The following is a 15,950-nucleotide window of genomic DNA, read 5'->3' as shown; positions in this document are numbered from 1 at the left end:
TGCAATCTGTCGTCTGACGCACACAGTTTGGGTATATGCGGCGTTGCGTTATGCCCTGACAGATGAGTTTCTGTACATTTTAAATAAATGCTGACAGTTAAATGAAAATACTTTATGTACGTGCCAATTTTTTGGACACTGACATTTAGCACGTCCTGTCCCATGTCCTTTCGCCACCGGCTCATTGTTGACATTGCACTTCATTTTGCTGTCTGGCTTGTTAGTCCCCTTAGTTGTTGTTCTTGTTGTTCTTGTTGTTGTTCTTGTTGTCCTTTGAATTGGGCATGCGAAACGCGTTTCACATTCGCCTCGCAATCCTTAGCATAAGCGTAACGACAAGTGGACGCCAGCGTCTTGCTGTAAGCCAGAAGCAATTGTCCTTCAGAGCACTCTGCAGGATATGGCTCTCTGCTCTCTCAGCTAGTCGCTTTAATGAGTTAAAGGGCAACAAGTTGCCTGCGCTCTGATTAAAGCTTTTTATTAGCACATTGCTAAGTGGATTTATGCTTGAAATGTGATTCATTGCCCCATCTTTAAGCTGTCTAGCAAATTTAGGCACGACAACTGATACAAATCCTATGTGGCATATGTGTTATTAATCTTGCTTTGATTTCAGCTTTTGTTTTATATTCAGTCGAGTCGTATTATGATTTAAGTCATATAGTCACTCGACTAATATCATTAGCCGATTCATATCCCGAGTCGAATCAAGTCATTTGATGAGTGGAGTATATTTGAGTCAAATCAGGAGTCGAACATAAGTCGAACATATTGTGAGTTGAGTCATATCATGTGTCGAGATGAGTTTAGTATGTCATAGTATGTCATATAGAATCATATGAATAGAATCAGGATATAGCTCATATCATGTGTCCAATCAGGTCATATTATGAGTCGAGTCGTCCTATCATGAATCGAGTCATGTCATGTCTTGAAACGAATCATGCGACTCGAGCTATATGGCTCGACCCATGACTCGAGTCACATTATGACTCAGTCTAGTCATATGCATTGAATCCTATTATGAATCGAGTCATATCTTGAGTCGAATCACATCGTCAGACGAGTCTCTTCTTTGTGAGAACATGAACTCGCTCCACAGTGATTAAATTATAACTGTAAACCAACCCTACAGCAGACCCCCAACTCGTAAAATCTGCCCAAACGCATATTTGTTGTAGTCTTTTGGGTCATTCATCATTGGGCATAGACAAACAAATCCCCTAGACCAACAGAAATATTAAATGTTTACTTTTCATATTCGTAATTTTTTTGTTCTATTTTATTTTGTTGTTGTTTTTCTTTATTTTTATGTTTTGTTGTTGTTTTCTTTGTTATATTCAGCATTTAGGTGTTTGTTTTATTTTAATTTTCAGTTTGTTTTTCTATTTTGTTGCGAAATGTCTTTATGTTTATCTTGAAGCTAAAATTCTACACAACAATTAGCATTTTGTTATTGCAACGCACGAATAGTGAAAAAATATATCTAAACAAGGGCATACAAAGGGGCAGAAATATTTTATACTATTGAAATACATGCACTTAAATTTGTTGCGTTGTGTTCAGTTGTTTAGTTACTTACTAACTTGGGTTTGCTTTGCTTTTCTTTGCTTTGTTTTACATCTTTCGCTTTCTCTCTCTCTCACTCTCTCTGTCTGTCTCTCTTACTTCTTTCTAATTACTCTCGTATTTGAAGGATTTTCTTTCGCTTCGCTTTTCTTTTTCTTTTGTTTTGCTTTTTGAACTAGTCTAGTCTAGGGTATCAACTAGGGCGTTCCCATACCATTGCCGTCTCTTTCACGCCTTTATACAAAATATACTTGTACACATTATAATTTAGTTTGGTTTACGGTGTCACTCTCGGAATTCCACTTGGTAAATTCTCAACGCTCTAGCTTGAGAGGCAACGTGCTTAAGTTTTTACACAAAATGGAGTTCAGAAAGTTCCCTTGGAATTTGACTAAGAAAAAAAAACTGATAAAAAAAAAATAATATCCACTCGACCGTAGGTCACAGAGCAGAGGTACAAATTATTAACGAAGAATTTGCATAGGTGGCAAAGGTGCCTTCAAATATTAATAGGATGGGGACTGACTGCTCGCAGTCACGCCTAATCGCGCAGTGCCCTCTGTTTGGGATGCTTCTTCTGGCTGCCGCTGCTGATGACTGTGGTAGCAGCAACAGCTGGCGGCAGGTGGCGCGACTTCTTGTGCAGCCGCTTGTGATAGCTCTGGGCGAGTGAGTTGACAATGGAGACGACGAAATAGCATACCATGCCAATGACAAAGGTCTCAAAGACTTTGGACAAGAGATTCGCGGAATCGGCGCTATTGCCGACGCTGCCGCCGGCTGTGTTATTGCGGCTACGTTGCTGCCTGTGCAGGCGCTGCTTCTGATTCTCGAGGAACGCCTTGAAGGGCTGTTGCAGCTTGCGCCCAAATATCGGCACCGTGGCAATCAGATCGACAGCGCGTTCGATGAGCGTCTCATTAAAAGCAATAATCACAAATATCTTCTGTATATGCATCTTGATGATGGCCTTGCCAATCAGCGTGGCTCCAAAGAACGTCCAGAATGGCACCAGAAAGTGACCGCATGTGATTCCAGCCAAATCGAACAGCGGATTGGGAATCTATGAAATTGCACATAAGTTGAATAATATCGAAAATAGGTGGAATCATGTTGGACATACGCTTGCACAGGCCAATATACCAAAGAAACCGACGCGTTCGACGACGCGCTCCATGAACAGTTTGCCCCGGTCCATGAGACTGAGGTTCTTCTGATTCCGTTTCGCATTTAGCGCCTCGAATTCGGCCAGCTCCTCAGCATCATCCGGATCGTAGCCGGACATGCGTGCAGCCTTGGCCATAAAGTACGGCGGCAGCTCACCCAATGCAGTACCGGCGCCCCACAGGAACGCCTCCAGACGCACCTTGGACATGATGCTCCAAATATTGGGCATCTTCTTTAAATATGGCTCCTCCGGACAAACGATGCTGCAAATATTCCAAATAAATTGAGATAAGCTAATGTACAAATCTGAATACAATAAAAATTAGCGAAACTAAAATACCTTCACTTTACTTCGGAAAACTTAAAATGAAAACTATTTTGTATAGATGTAATTAAGGAGCCTTCGACTAGCGGGCAAGCTGTAGTCTACGCTGAGCTGCTGCTTTGTATATGAATATAGTATATGAAGAATACATGCATATGTGTATCTGTATAGCCTATTCACAAGGAGTACCTCAGCTCGTATATTTAGGATTTGCATACCTGTTTTTTACCTAAGGCACTTTGAACTTATAATTATATATGTGAATACATTTAAGAGTAATTCCAATATTAAGTCTATCTTGATTATATGGATATACATATATATATATATATATATAGTTTTCCACTTACTCGTCGGGATATGGTGGCTGCGGAAATTCGAGTGAGTTGCATTCGTAGGCAGCCAACGTGACACTGGCTATATGGGGGCCCAGATAGAGTAGAAATGTGTGCAGGCCGGTGCCCAGGCCCACAGACGAGAGAACGCCCAGTCCGAGCCAGTATACAAAGAACCAGGTGTTGCGATGCACCAGCTCAATGATCTGCTGATGCGGGCCATCGATTTTATAAATTACGCTAAATACAAGCCCTAATACTATTAAAACAGCCAGCAGTCCACGTTGTCGCAGCAAACTGAAATCGATATTGGTGTGCATTAGTTGAAATTTGTTTTCGCTTGGATATTATTCAATCAATTGTGAGACTCACCTGCTGCCCCAAGAGCACAGCAGTTCAATCAGTTCAAGTGCACAATATTTGGACGTCTGCAGTGGGCGACGCCAGAGGACGAGCTGTGAGCGCTCCAAGCGCTCTTTCTCCTTCTGCTGCTTGTCCTTTTTGTTTAGCTGCGTTTTGCTGCCGTTGCCCCCATTGTTTGGCTTTGTGTGTGTTTGCATTTTGACAGCAGTATTGATACTGCTGCTGCTGCTGCCACTGCTGCTGCCGGTGCCGGTGCTGCTAATTGTAAATGAGGTGTTGCTGTTGGAGTTGCTGCTGGAGCTACTGCTGCTGTTGCCCTTGGCGCTGCCATTGGGCGTCTGCTGTTTCTTTTGACTCTTGCTGCTCTCGTCCTGTTTGCGCTGGCGTGTGTTACTCGCATGGCTCGCTGACTCCTTTTTGCTGTGTTGTGACATTGAACCAACTTTTTGTGTCCTTAGCCAGCTACTAAGCGATACAAAATCGAAAGTAAATGGAAAAAAGTAAAAAATCAATAAAAACAATCAAGCAAATGCTTAACAAATTTAAGTTCAATGGTTTAAAAATGCGGCAGTTGCGCTTCAAGTGTTGCCAGATTGTTGCTTTTGTTTTTATCCAGCCGTTGCCACACTTCTAACCGAGCTGATCATTGATTTCAAACGTGCGTGCAAAACTCTACATGATTAGCCAGCTCAGTTTTCACGTTATACTCTTTTTATATTAAAGTTGAATTAAATGTTTTTAAAAACTTCTCTAATTTGTTGACCTTTATTTCAATATTTCAACGGCTAGATCAGCTATGATTCTACCGACTGTTGCTAGATTTATCTGGTACAACTTTTTATATTAGTTGGCAACGCACAAACTAAAAATACGCAAGTGTGTGTGTGCGCGGGAAAAGCACAACAACAGTAGATTATCATACGATACTTGAGCACCAATAAAACGAATCCACATAGCCCGCTACAAAATGGAACACATACACAAGCACACGTACACTCTGAATGTGTGTTTGGGTTCTTTAAAGCAGAACAACGACAACAAGAACCAGCAAGCATGCTGATCGCCAGCAAAGAGTGGACATTAACACACTTTTATTTTCGCTCTTCATTATGTGACACGCATACACGCATGTAGAAACACGCATGTACACGTACACGTATTCATTTGTGTGTATACAATCAAAGGGTCGTCGTGCACGATTACTTCTTAATCAGCTGTTTGTCTGGGTTTTGTTGTTGCTGTCTGCCTAAACATACACACACATACACCCAAAGTTGCACACATACATATATTTAATTCTTTAATGTGTAGTGTGGGCAAAAAGTTTGCTTAGCTCGTAAGACCCACAACTGCATAAGTCAGCACGGTTGCATTTGTGCCGTTAGTCGCTGTTGTTCATTTTATATATTTTGGGGTGGCAAATGGCGCAGAGACGTCGAAGCCAATATGCCAATACTAAAATGAACAACAACAACAGGAGCGAAGTCAGGGCAACGGCGACAAAGAATAAATGCGTCACAGAAACAAAGCACTAAACAAAAATCAATTGCATTCGCTGCAATTATTTGCCATGATAACAACAAAGACATCGACAGCAATAATTATAATATAGCGTTATGCATCAGTTTTATTGCACTTTTTTTATGAGTTGCACTTGACAACAGCAGCAATAACAACCATTCCAAACACTAATAACACAGGAAAAAAAGTCTATTAAGCACTTCTTCACTGCGGCCGCTGCGGCGCCTGTTTTGTAATAAGCCGTCGCTTTGTAAACTGGCAAAACATCGTTATAAGTTCCACATATTTACCTGATTTCTGTGTAAAAGTTCGAATTGTGGGTACGGAACCGAATGTTACTTGGTCAGTGACTTATTTGAAGTGGAGTACTGTATTTGTCTGACATTACAACAATAACTTAATTTTGAATAAATGTGCAAAGCCTACCTACGCCTGCATAAAAAAACACACGTCTAAACTTCGGTTAAACAACAGACTCTGTTAATGTTGTACTCAGAATGGTTATGTTATTGCCAAAAACATCTGCTAAAGCGCTGCTGTTAGCTAAAATAACATTTCAGCTAAAAATTAAAAAAACAGGGCTGGAAAGTCAAATCGGCACAGGGCTGCACAGTGCTATCCCTGGACTTCAGTCAAATCAAATTTAATCGAATAAAGCACTTGAGCAGAAATATAGAAAGCAAGATTCAAGTACGCAGTATATGTGACCTTAATGGTCATTGTTCTTTCCCCTCACATGCCTGGCCGATAAAGACAAAACAACAGCTGATGAAACTGTCAAGGCCATAACGTGTTCAATAACAATTAGCCAGGATCTCTAGTTTTTTTAATATATTTTTATTTATTTAATTAATAGTAGATTAATTAATGTACGCTTAACCAAGAGAGTCCTATTCGTAACCATACACACTAAATATGCACAAAATTTTGTTGTATTATTATTACAGGAAAGAACAAAAGAGCAAAAAAAAAATATTTATATATATATAAAAGATATAGGTAGGTAAAGGTAAGGGAAGTTAAAGTACCTTGCAAAAACATTCAAATTGCAGGGTACACAATATAAAGGCAAAACTCAATGAAATAGTGCCAAGTGAATAAATTGTTAAAGCATAGGTAAATTTGAAATACTAGCGCGTATAGAAAATGTTTATATAAAATAATTTTCACATAACATTTGTCGTTTTCCTCTTACAATTCATTTTTTTCTTGTTTTTTGAAGATCATTTTAATATTTTTTTTTCTTTATTTGTTTTTAAGTTTTTGTTTGTTTGTTTTTCAAGTTTTTGTTTAGTTTTTCTTGCATTCAATTTTTTTACCGCCTTAGACCCGCACAATTCGTTTAGCTATCGTTCCTTTTTTTTTTTTTGTGTGATTTTTTGCATTTTTTTTTTTCAACTGCATGCTAAACGTGAAATATATATTATATATACATATATATGTATGTTTATATATATATGTATAGATATATATATATATATATATATATGTTTTATATAGAATTTATGTATAGGTTGTTGCCTGATGTCAGAACGCCTGCCACTATTAAGAATGCAGTCCTTGTCTACTTCTCCATGCCATAGACGTTCTCATCGGAGTAGGCTATGTACAGGAAATAATCCTCCTCATGATGCTCCTGCAGCACGCAGAAAAGTAACAGATAGATGGGAGAGAGGGAAAGAGAGAGAGATAGATTAGATAATGATGTGAACTGGAGACAGATTGTCTAGTTTACCTGGTACAGTGAGCCCATTGTTGCTGATGTTGGGGGAATGACGTTATTGACGAAAAAGAAGAGTGCATCCTCAGGACGCAGGTGAATACGCTTGCGTATAAGGAAATAGAATTGCCCAACGGTCAAATCGGATGGCACCAGATACTTCTTTTTGTCCAAATCACCAATGCGCGCCTTTGGTGCTTTCTCAACAATCACCTGCAAAACAAAATTAAACGAAATTAGGAACCCATGAAATACAAGATTTTGTATTGTGTTCAATCAATGTTGATAGGAGATATGCAATTATATTCTTAAGAGAGCTCGGCAGGAAGATGAGAAGAATTGCTTCTCTTTAGTCAATTAGCAGCGGCTGTTAGTCTTGGCAGGAGCTTCAAGCAGTTACAGTTATGAAAACAAAATAAACTGCGTCTTCAAGAACGTGAATACGTGACGACATACCGATAAATCAAGCAACACGTATCAATATATATATATACAGATATACATATATGCATAGCTGTGTGTGTGTGTGTGTTCGCTGTGTGCACTCATCAATAATTATTTACTAACGGTAATTGCATTTTTTTGTGTAACAAGGCGAGCACAAAGGAAACAAAAATGCAACAAATTGGCATTAGCGAATGTTACGAATTTGTTTTTACTGTAACATTGCTGTTAATTTCAGCTTAGCCAAATTGCCAAAAGAAGCTGCCCTGGGGTCATGTCACTGCCCGTGTTCAAGGTGAAGGTGGCATAACTAGCTACATATGTACATATAAGTATTTCTATTCTATTTATGTATATATCGTATGTATTTATGTATGTGCGTATGTTTGTATGCATGTATATGTATGTATATAATTATACAGCGACCAGCTGGCCTTGCCTGCATTTGGTTTGTCGTCAGATGTTATTAAGCGATTTGAGCTGTGTTGCTTGCCAAAATACTAAGGCAAGCAAAGCACCAAAAACTGTTGAATAATAAAATAAAATTGAAAACAAAAATAAAGGGAAAGAAATAAGCAATAAATTGTAAACGATGCGTGTGGGGGCGAGAGGAGAACGGAGATCCCCTGCAGTGGGGGTGAGGGAGAGCGAACTGGATGATAATGCAAGGCGGAGGGATAAAGCGAGTGAGAAAGAGCTTTCAGAATGTTGAGTATGTGTTTACCTTAGCAAAAACAATTGCATATGGTGAAATAGACAAACAAAGAGAGCAAATTGCTATGACTAATTATGGACTCAATGCAAGCGGAAAAACAAAACAACAAATTTTGAAATGAGCCAAATTCTAGACAACAGCGTTTTTACTTCTGTTTTTACTTCTGTTTTTGTTTTTTTATGCGCAGTTTTAAAGCTGTCTGGTCTGTTTTTTTGCGAGTTAATAAACAAAAACAAAAATACGCTTTTATATGAAATCAAAAACACGATAGGCCCGTTGGCCGTGTGCTTTGACACAGGGGCTGACGCTGTTTACTTGTATGTGTGTGTGTATTGGTGTTTGTGTGGGTAGGGTGAAGAGTGAATCGAAAAAAAAAACAGCCAACTGAAAAACAACAACATCACAACAGCTGAGCAAGCGAGTCAGCTAGCAGCTCGTTCTCCCGCACATACACACATGCATGTATATATATATATATATATATATATATATATATATATATATATATATATATATATATATATATATATATATATATATATATATATATACAGCCTGTGAACAAAGCGTTTGTGTGTGTACGTGTGCACATGAATTTGTTTTATTTTCACTTGAGATTTGGCAAGTGTTGACTATGACAAGTGAATTCATTTTTATGCAGTATATATGAAAAACTATCGTTTTTCGCAAAACGCACTGAAATGGGTATAAAAATATTAACAATTACTTCTATGGACAATATGCGCATTATTGATTTTCCCTGCTGAGAGTATGCGTGTATGTGTGTGCAGCAATAACAACACAGCCAAATAGAACGACGCAAAACTATACACACATGCAAAGAGCTCGCACATACATCCATACACACACATAACACAATAAACACACGCATATATAGAAATAAATAAAAAATATTTTTTTTTGTACTTACGGGTACACGGTCTGGATATTTGCGTCTAATCTTGTCGCCTTCGGCGCGGCGCTTCTCAAATGCATGCTCCTCTTTGTATTGGAACTTCATGATTGTATTCGTTAAAAAATTGTATAAGAAACGCAGTTTTCACTTTATTTTTTACACTAACAACAAAAAATCTAGCAGTCGCTCTCGTTTGCGGTTCACTTATGTTGGCTGCGCACTTCAGTATGACCAATCTACATGTAATCAAGAAGGCCAAAAATGATTCAAATGCTAAATTTAACGTTCAGTGTGGCTGTAGACTTTTAATGTTAAATTACTGTAGAAATACTAAGAAAATACTGAAATGTTTCTTGTGAAGTGTCATTCACCAAAAAAGGAAAATAGTGTTTGAAAGCAGTGAAGAAAATCAACAATCGGTCCGAGAATCGATAAGTTTTACACATCTCGAATATTTTGTTCTTTTCCTCCGTGGTTTTCGACTAATAAGATGGCTCCAACTGTAAGTGCTCGTAAAAATCGTGAAAATGTTGCGCCATCATAAATAGTTTAAAGTAAATAAGTGTATAATATGAATGCCAAAGATGTGTTTTGTGCACATGCAATGATATTTCTCCATTAACACTTATGATGGTGTAAATAAACTTCTGAACTTATGTAAAATGTATAATACAAATTATATACGCATGTCCACAGGCCAAGACCAACAAGGGTGATACCAAGGCTGCCAAGCCGGCTGAGAAGAAGGCTGCTCCAGCCGCAGCCAAGGGCAAGGTTGAGAAACCAAAAGCCACTGAGGCTGCCAAGCCAGCGGCGGCTGCTGCTAAGAACGTAAAGAAGGCGCCGGAAGCCGCTAAGGACGTGAAGGCGGCCGCAGCGACCAAGCCCGCGGCCGCTGCTAAGCCAGCTGCTGCCAAGCCCGCCGCTGCTAAGGAGGCCCCCAAGAAGGCACCAGCTCCTGCTGCTGCGGCGCCCAAGAAGGACGCCAAGGCGGCGCCCGCTGCTACCAAGAAGGCAGCTGCCGCCCCAGCATCTGCACCGCCAGCTAAGAAGGCAGCTCCCGCTGTCGCCAAGGCTGTACCAGCAGCAGCTGCTGCTGCTGCCGCCGCCGTCCCAGCTGCTGCCGCTGCGGCCAAGCCCGCTGCTAAGCCGGCTGTTGCCAAGCCCAAGCCTAAGGCTGCCACACCCGCAGCGCCCAACAAGGTTGTCAAGAAGAGCGTGCTCCGCGGTAAGGGCCAGAAGAAGAAGAAGGTCTCGCTGCGCTTCACCATCGACTGCACCAACATTGCCGAGGATCACATCATGGATGTGGCCGATTTCGTAAGTACCCCTCACGCCGACGTGATTAACTCCAAATCCCCAATCACCATGGAGCTGGTGAACATGATCTCATTTGACAATTGGCAACGCAGCGACGCCTGTCGTACCACACCAAGCTTTCCATTGCCGCAAATTGCCCGAGGCACTGGATAAAAAGTGTGGTTATAGTAAACTATTCCACTAGCGATTAAACTGCAGTTGGCCCTGAATGGCAATTACGGTTAACAACTTCTGGAACACTTCGTATTTTAATCTTCTAATTGATAATTCGCTTATCAATTATCGATGATCAATGATCTCCAGAATGGCTTTTGTTATTCATTTCTTCACTTGTGAAAACCTTTTCTGACAAAGGGGCTCTGGACACTGCACAACGGGGTAGCCACTGATCGCCAGTACCGGGTCTGGCCAGTTGGTGCAACCGTCTGTGAACAGCGTCAAGTCGTGCTATGTGTACCGCCACGTGGTGGGCCCTGGGTTGTACGTGCCACATCCGTGTTACGTCGAGCCGAAATTCATAGTGCGCCCTGCTAATGGCGTGTGCAACAAACTAACTGTGAATGATCCGATTCCAAAAGTTTGTTTTCTGCCACGCTGCAGGTTTCTCCACGAAGCAAAAAACCAATAGAAATGTCTAAAGCCAATTCTAAGAGGGGGAAACCTCCTCACATTTAAGTTAAGGCTCGCTGGCCCTTTCCCAATTTAGCAGGGTGCAAAGCCAAAGTCAAAGAGCGCCCATAAGGAACAGGTAATACAGAGTTAGCTAATGCTCCAATAACAATATAAGATCTATATATACGTAATATATGTGCAGCTGCAGTCAAAAAAATAGTAGTACAAATGAATATTATGTATGATTAATATATATTTCTATTAACTTAGCTATTGGCATTTATATTTAGAACTCATTCAAACGACTAGTTTTATGACCGCAGCTGTACATATATATCTATATTCCTCCATGATATATTTAGGCCACGCCGATTTGCCGTCAGAGAGTGAAATCCCTTGGGATAGTCGCTCTGATGGCAGTGTACTCAGTGGCATATTAAAAAATTGGTCACTCTTCTTAATTTGGGTCTCTTGTTCGCATTCCATTGACTTTTGGCCTTAACAAAGAAAGAGACAGCACTACTCTGCGTGTGCATCTATTGCTTTCGCACATAGGCTTGTGCCACTGTTCTAATCGATGTTGACTTTCGTTTGGGTTCCCGCAGGAGAAGTACGTGAAGGCGCGCCTCAAGGTGAACGGCAAGGTGAACAACCTGGGCAACAATGTCACCTTCGAGCGGTCCAAGATGAAGCTCCATGTTAGCTCCGATGTGCACTTCTCCAAGGCCTACCTCAAGTACTTGACCAAGAAGTACCTGAAGAAGAACAGCCTGCGTGATTGGATCCGTGTGGTTGCCAACGAGAAGGACTCGTACGAGCTGCGCTACTTCAGAATCAGCTCCAACGATGATGAGGATGATGACGCGGAGTAAAGATGCAACATTACCAATAGCAACAACAAACAACAAAAACCATCAACTTTTTTACAAGCTCTGTTTTTAAAAGATGAAAAACAAATTGTGGTTTATCCAATTACTGTAAAAACATAAAAATAAAGTTGTTTAAACTTTACGCCAAATGTTTTATCTTTTATTGGTGGCTAATTAATTTTAAAGCGGTCATTATAAACGGATTCAACTGTATCTATTCTCGGTCAGCATCCATAATTCAATGAAAATGGGCCTTAATATACTCTCTGCGCATGATAGCTTGAATCACTGTTCCCAAATGCTGACAAATCTCCCGGTCCCAGAAGAGTCGGACTTAGAAAAGGCTGAAATAAAAATTTGAAAAATTAAAAGATATTTGCTCTGACTTTTTTATACCCTGACCCCATTGAAAATGGGAAATCAGGGTGTAATGGTTTTGTTTTCTATTAATATTTAAATCCTTCACACTTTATCTGGAACCATTATTTGTACTCGTTCGCGGAGTGGAAATGGGTATATTGGCGTTTTGCGAGATTCCGACCGTATGAACGAGAATCGACCTATATAGGAGTATGTAGTCGTTGGCCGTATATAGGAACTTTTATCGTCTTTTAAAGGGCTAAGAGTTTTTCCACATAAAAATTAGGGCCATGGCAAGTCGGTAAATACTAGTATGCTAACTACATATGTATATAGAATGACAAAAGAGAAACTTGGATGGATATATGAGTATATACAGATAGACTCGCATAGACGAATTAAGATCAATAAAGTATGCATATGTACATATGTATATCATATATACATACATATATACGCCTACGAGGAGCTGTCATCCCACTTGAGTAAGATCACGAACCCTACAACACATAGACTGGACAAGTAGTAAGGTTAGTGGTAAGATCCTCTAAGGATCGTTGACTACGTCCGTTCACTGGGGGCGTGAAATCATATTCATGAATATGGAATGCAATTGTGAGTATGAGTATAAATATTGATTAAAATATGGATATTGATATCATTATTATTTGCAGGTAAATGTGTTTAGCTTTACTTAGGATCTGCTTGGTTCCACTGAAGTAAATACATATGTGACTATATGTATAGTATATATAAGTATAAAATATATATATACTATATTTCAGTTTCACCAGAGACACATTTGAAATATGGAAAACTGTCATAATTGTGCAATTACGTTAATTGAGCCAAATAGATTCTAAGTATTTCAAGTCGCAATTACCTGGAAATAAAAATGATGAAGCACCTAACAGGTGGGTTTGCGTGAATGATTGCATGGGTGGGCAGACTTTTAATTGCTAATCGAGTGAAAGTTGTGCAAACTAAAGGCAGATATTTTGAGAGAGAGAGAGAGAGAGAGACAGAGAGATCGCGAGAGAGAGAGAGCGATAATTGATAAATCATTGGGTGAAGAAAAAGACCAGCTGGAACCTTGGAGTGCGGCGTGTTGTTAAAGCTTTTTATTGTATCAATTAATCAGAACAACGAAAACTTTTTTACCAATAACAAGAGACATTCATCGTCGGTACATTAAATAAAAAAAAGAAAACATAAACAGAACAGAATAGAAGGGGTACATTAAATAGAGTGTGTGATCAAAAGCAGCTAGCTAATAGTGCTAACTACATAATAATTAATTAGAGATTATACAAGAAATACTGTTACGAGGGGTGCGGAATTAGATCAACATTCGTTTTGTTGTACAAGTAATAACAGTTTTAAGGAGATTCACAGATTCGATCGGAATAGCTGCCTCATCATCAACATCATCATCGTCATCGGCGTCATCATAATTATCTTCTTGGTCAGCATCACATTTGAAGGCCGTCAGGCGGGGTTATCTATAGATAACAAGTTACGAATACTATACGAACGAATACTAGTTAACAATGCATATTAATTGAATACAAAAATACGCTGCTATAAAGCGAGCCATCTCTATATATATATATGTGTGTGTAAGTGGGTGTGGGCGTGGCCGTGGGCTAAATAGGTGCAAAAGCGGACTATTGGAAACATTTGCAGCTAATTCAATTCTAATTTGCAGCCTTTGCCAAGTGGAACAGGAGCCCACCAAGCAGGCCAATAGACATGGCAAAGCTGGAGACTTGCAACTGAGCTCCGCCGTTGGTGTTGGAGCGCACGGCTGCCTGGTCGGGTGGCAGCATTGCCGGCGGCGGCTGATTGGTGGCCATTGGTGCCAGCGGCACGGGCTCAGCGCCGGGTGCGGCGGCTGGTGGCGGCGGTGCCGGATAGCAGGCGATCTTCTCGACTTCGATCATCTTGCTGCTGTCTGTCGGATCCGTTTCGTTGATTTTGGTGGGCACACAAATGATGCCGCCCGGTGCCGGCGGTTGCTGCGCTGCGTCAGTGCCATTGGCCATAGGGGCCATGGGGGCCATAGGTGCCATGGGCGCCATTGGCGGTGCGGACTGTGCATCGGTGGCGTTCATTGGGGCAGCCGGTGCGCCCGCGGCGTTGATGACAGTGGTGCCATCGCTGGCATTCACAGGCACGCCATTGTTGATGATTATGATGCGATCCTGGCCAGCAGCAGCGGCTGGTGCAGCCGCCGGTTGCGAGGAGCTGCCACCAGATGGAGTCAATGCGTGGCCAAGCAAGGCGCCGCCCAAGCCACCAGCCAGAAGACCAGTGCCTGAAACAGTGGATTATGAATCAATCGTACTGTGAATTCAGGCGATGCACTTACCGAAGCCCAAGCCGGAGGAAGATTGCTGCGGTGGCTGCGATAACAAAACGGCGCCCGGTGGTAGAGCTGAGCCAGGCTGCACGTACACAGCGCCCGGTGGGGCACCGGCAGGCTGATGATAGCCGCCAGCGGGATAGCCACCACTTGCTCCATTCATATAGCCGCCATGAGCCGGATAGCCACCAGCGGCGGAATAGCCACCAGCAGCCGGATAGCCACCAGCAGCTGGATAGCCGCCAGCAGCCGGATAGCCACCAGCAGCCGGATAGCCACCAGCAGCGGGATAGCCACCAGCAGCTGAATAGCTAGGAGGTGCTCCTGCATGCTGCTGACCATAATTGTTGGGAGTTATGGGCTGATGCACATTGGAGTGGGCACCTCCAGCCGGGGGTCCTTGCGGCACATTCCAGCCAGGCGCAGGCGGCTGGGCATTGGGTGGTCGATTCGGTTGGGAATTGTAATTGGAATAGCTCAGTTTGGCGGCATCCGCATGCGAGTTGCCACCATTGTTACTGGGATTGCTGTAGGATTGGGTCACATGGCCGGAATTGCTGCTGCTGGATGACGTCTTCCGTTGATTGCTGCCTTGGTTACGGCGGGCATCCACAACATCGAAGCCATGCGTCAGCAGCAAAGCAAATAAGGCTACGGCGACAATTGCGCACTTGGAAGCAAAAGCCATCGTTTAACGATTTTCTTTTCTTTCTTTATATACTATATATATATAGTATATATGCTATATATTAGCTGGCAATGCTGGCAACGACAATAACATGTAAATTGGGCAAAATATTAGTATATTAGCTTGCAGGGACAGTCAATCATGCGATCAAATACGAAACGTTAACAATAAAATTCAATATATGTGCATGTTAATTACCAAAACTTGTTTTGCCCGCTCAGTAACGGCTATTGTTGTTCTTGTTGTTGTTGCTGTTTTTTTTTTTTTTTTTTGCTTAACGTTTATTTATACACAAAGATTCCGCGAATTTCACCAGCGTTTCGAGCGTCAAGCGAGGTTTACAAATGATGCGAAACTCAACTTGAACAGCGAATCAACAGCGTTATTCAATTTATCGATTCGATACTATGCATTCGCAGTCGGCGTTGCCAGCCGTCGGCAAGAAACTGCGCCAATTATCCGATAGTGCCAGCTGTTTCGATGCACTTTTAACGTGCGAAGCAATTCAAATTGATTTATTTGCAAGTACCTGTTGCTAATAGGATCAGAATATTTAATAAATGAACGAAACCATTAGTATATTATATTCTAACATAAGTTACATTATTAATATCACTTTGGCAAGAAACTGCATTCAAATTTATGGATTTCGTAATATATT

At 41.2% G+C, this 15,950-nt stretch overlaps 4 protein-coding genes across 13 annotated transcripts; 1 reads left to right on the top strand and 3 right to left on the bottom strand.

The window, feature by feature from the left end:
- Window positions 1-1,247: 1,247 nt before the first annotated feature.
- Window positions 1,248-5,772, bottom strand: Tango5 (Transport and Golgi organization 5). Of its 10 annotated transcripts, none has more exons than XM_089473971.1 (5): window positions 5,571-5,772; window positions 3,769-4,224; window positions 3,412-3,693; window positions 2,693-2,999; window positions 1,248-2,632 (listed from the first exon to the last, which is right to left on the bottom strand). In XM_089473971.1, the coding sequence occupies exons 2-5, from the start codon at window positions 4,191-4,193 to the stop codon at window positions 2,111-2,113; spliced, it is 1,536 nt and encodes a 511-aa protein (XP_089330097.1). In that variant the 5' UTR covers window positions 4,194-4,224; window positions 5,571-5,772; the 3' UTR covers window positions 1,248-2,110. The 10 variants fall into 10 exon arrangements, with proteins under 10 accessions (XP_089330097.1, XP_089330098.1, XP_089330106.1 ...); XM_089473972.1 differs by having other exon boundaries at window positions 3,769-4,221; XM_089473980.1 differs by having other exon boundaries at window positions 3,769-4,221; window positions 5,707-5,730.
- A 326-nt stretch (window positions 5,773-6,098) lies between these two features.
- Window positions 6,099-9,331, bottom strand: Atg8a (GABA type A receptor-associated protein autophagy-related 8a). Its single transcript, XM_018014280.2, has 3 exons — window positions 9,091-9,331; window positions 7,016-7,213; window positions 6,099-6,916 (listed from the first exon to the last, which is right to left on the bottom strand). Exons 1-3 carry the CDS (start codon window positions 9,178-9,180, stop codon window positions 6,845-6,847), a joined length of 360 nt encoding a protein of 119 aa, XP_017869769.1. The 5' UTR covers window positions 9,181-9,331; the 3' UTR covers window positions 6,099-6,844.
- Window positions 9,332-9,420: 89 nt separating this feature from the next.
- RpL22 (Ribosomal protein L22) lies at window positions 9,421-12,018 on the top strand. Its single transcript, XM_018014270.2, has 3 exons — window positions 9,421-9,577; window positions 9,772-10,395; window positions 11,613-12,018. Exons 1-3 carry the CDS (start codon window positions 9,566-9,568, stop codon window positions 11,877-11,879), a joined length of 903 nt encoding a protein of 300 aa, XP_017869759.1. The 5' UTR covers window positions 9,421-9,565; the 3' UTR covers window positions 11,880-12,018.
- A 1,311-nt stretch (window positions 12,019-13,329) lies between these two features.
- On the bottom strand, window positions 13,330-15,711 carry LOC108618148 (uncharacterized). Its single transcript, XM_089473988.1, has 3 exons — window positions 15,488-15,711; window positions 14,608-15,363; window positions 13,330-14,553 (listed from the first exon to the last, which is right to left on the bottom strand). Exons 2-3 carry the CDS (start codon window positions 15,287-15,289, stop codon window positions 13,934-13,936), a joined length of 1,302 nt encoding a protein of 433 aa, XP_089330114.1. The 5' UTR covers window positions 15,290-15,363; window positions 15,488-15,711; the 3' UTR covers window positions 13,330-13,933.
- Between the last annotated feature and the right edge of the window lie 239 nt (window positions 15,712-15,950).

This window comes from Drosophila arizonae, chromosome X (genome assembly GCF_054131065.1).
Source record: "Drosophila arizonae isolate 15081-1271.41 chromosome X, UAZ_ARI_1.0, whole genome shotgun sequence".
Taxonomy (NCBI): domain Eukaryota; kingdom Metazoa; phylum Arthropoda; class Insecta; order Diptera; family Drosophilidae; genus Drosophila; species Drosophila arizonae.
Note: the sequence above shows the minus strand (reverse complement) of the source record. Positions and strands in the feature narration are given on the sequence as shown.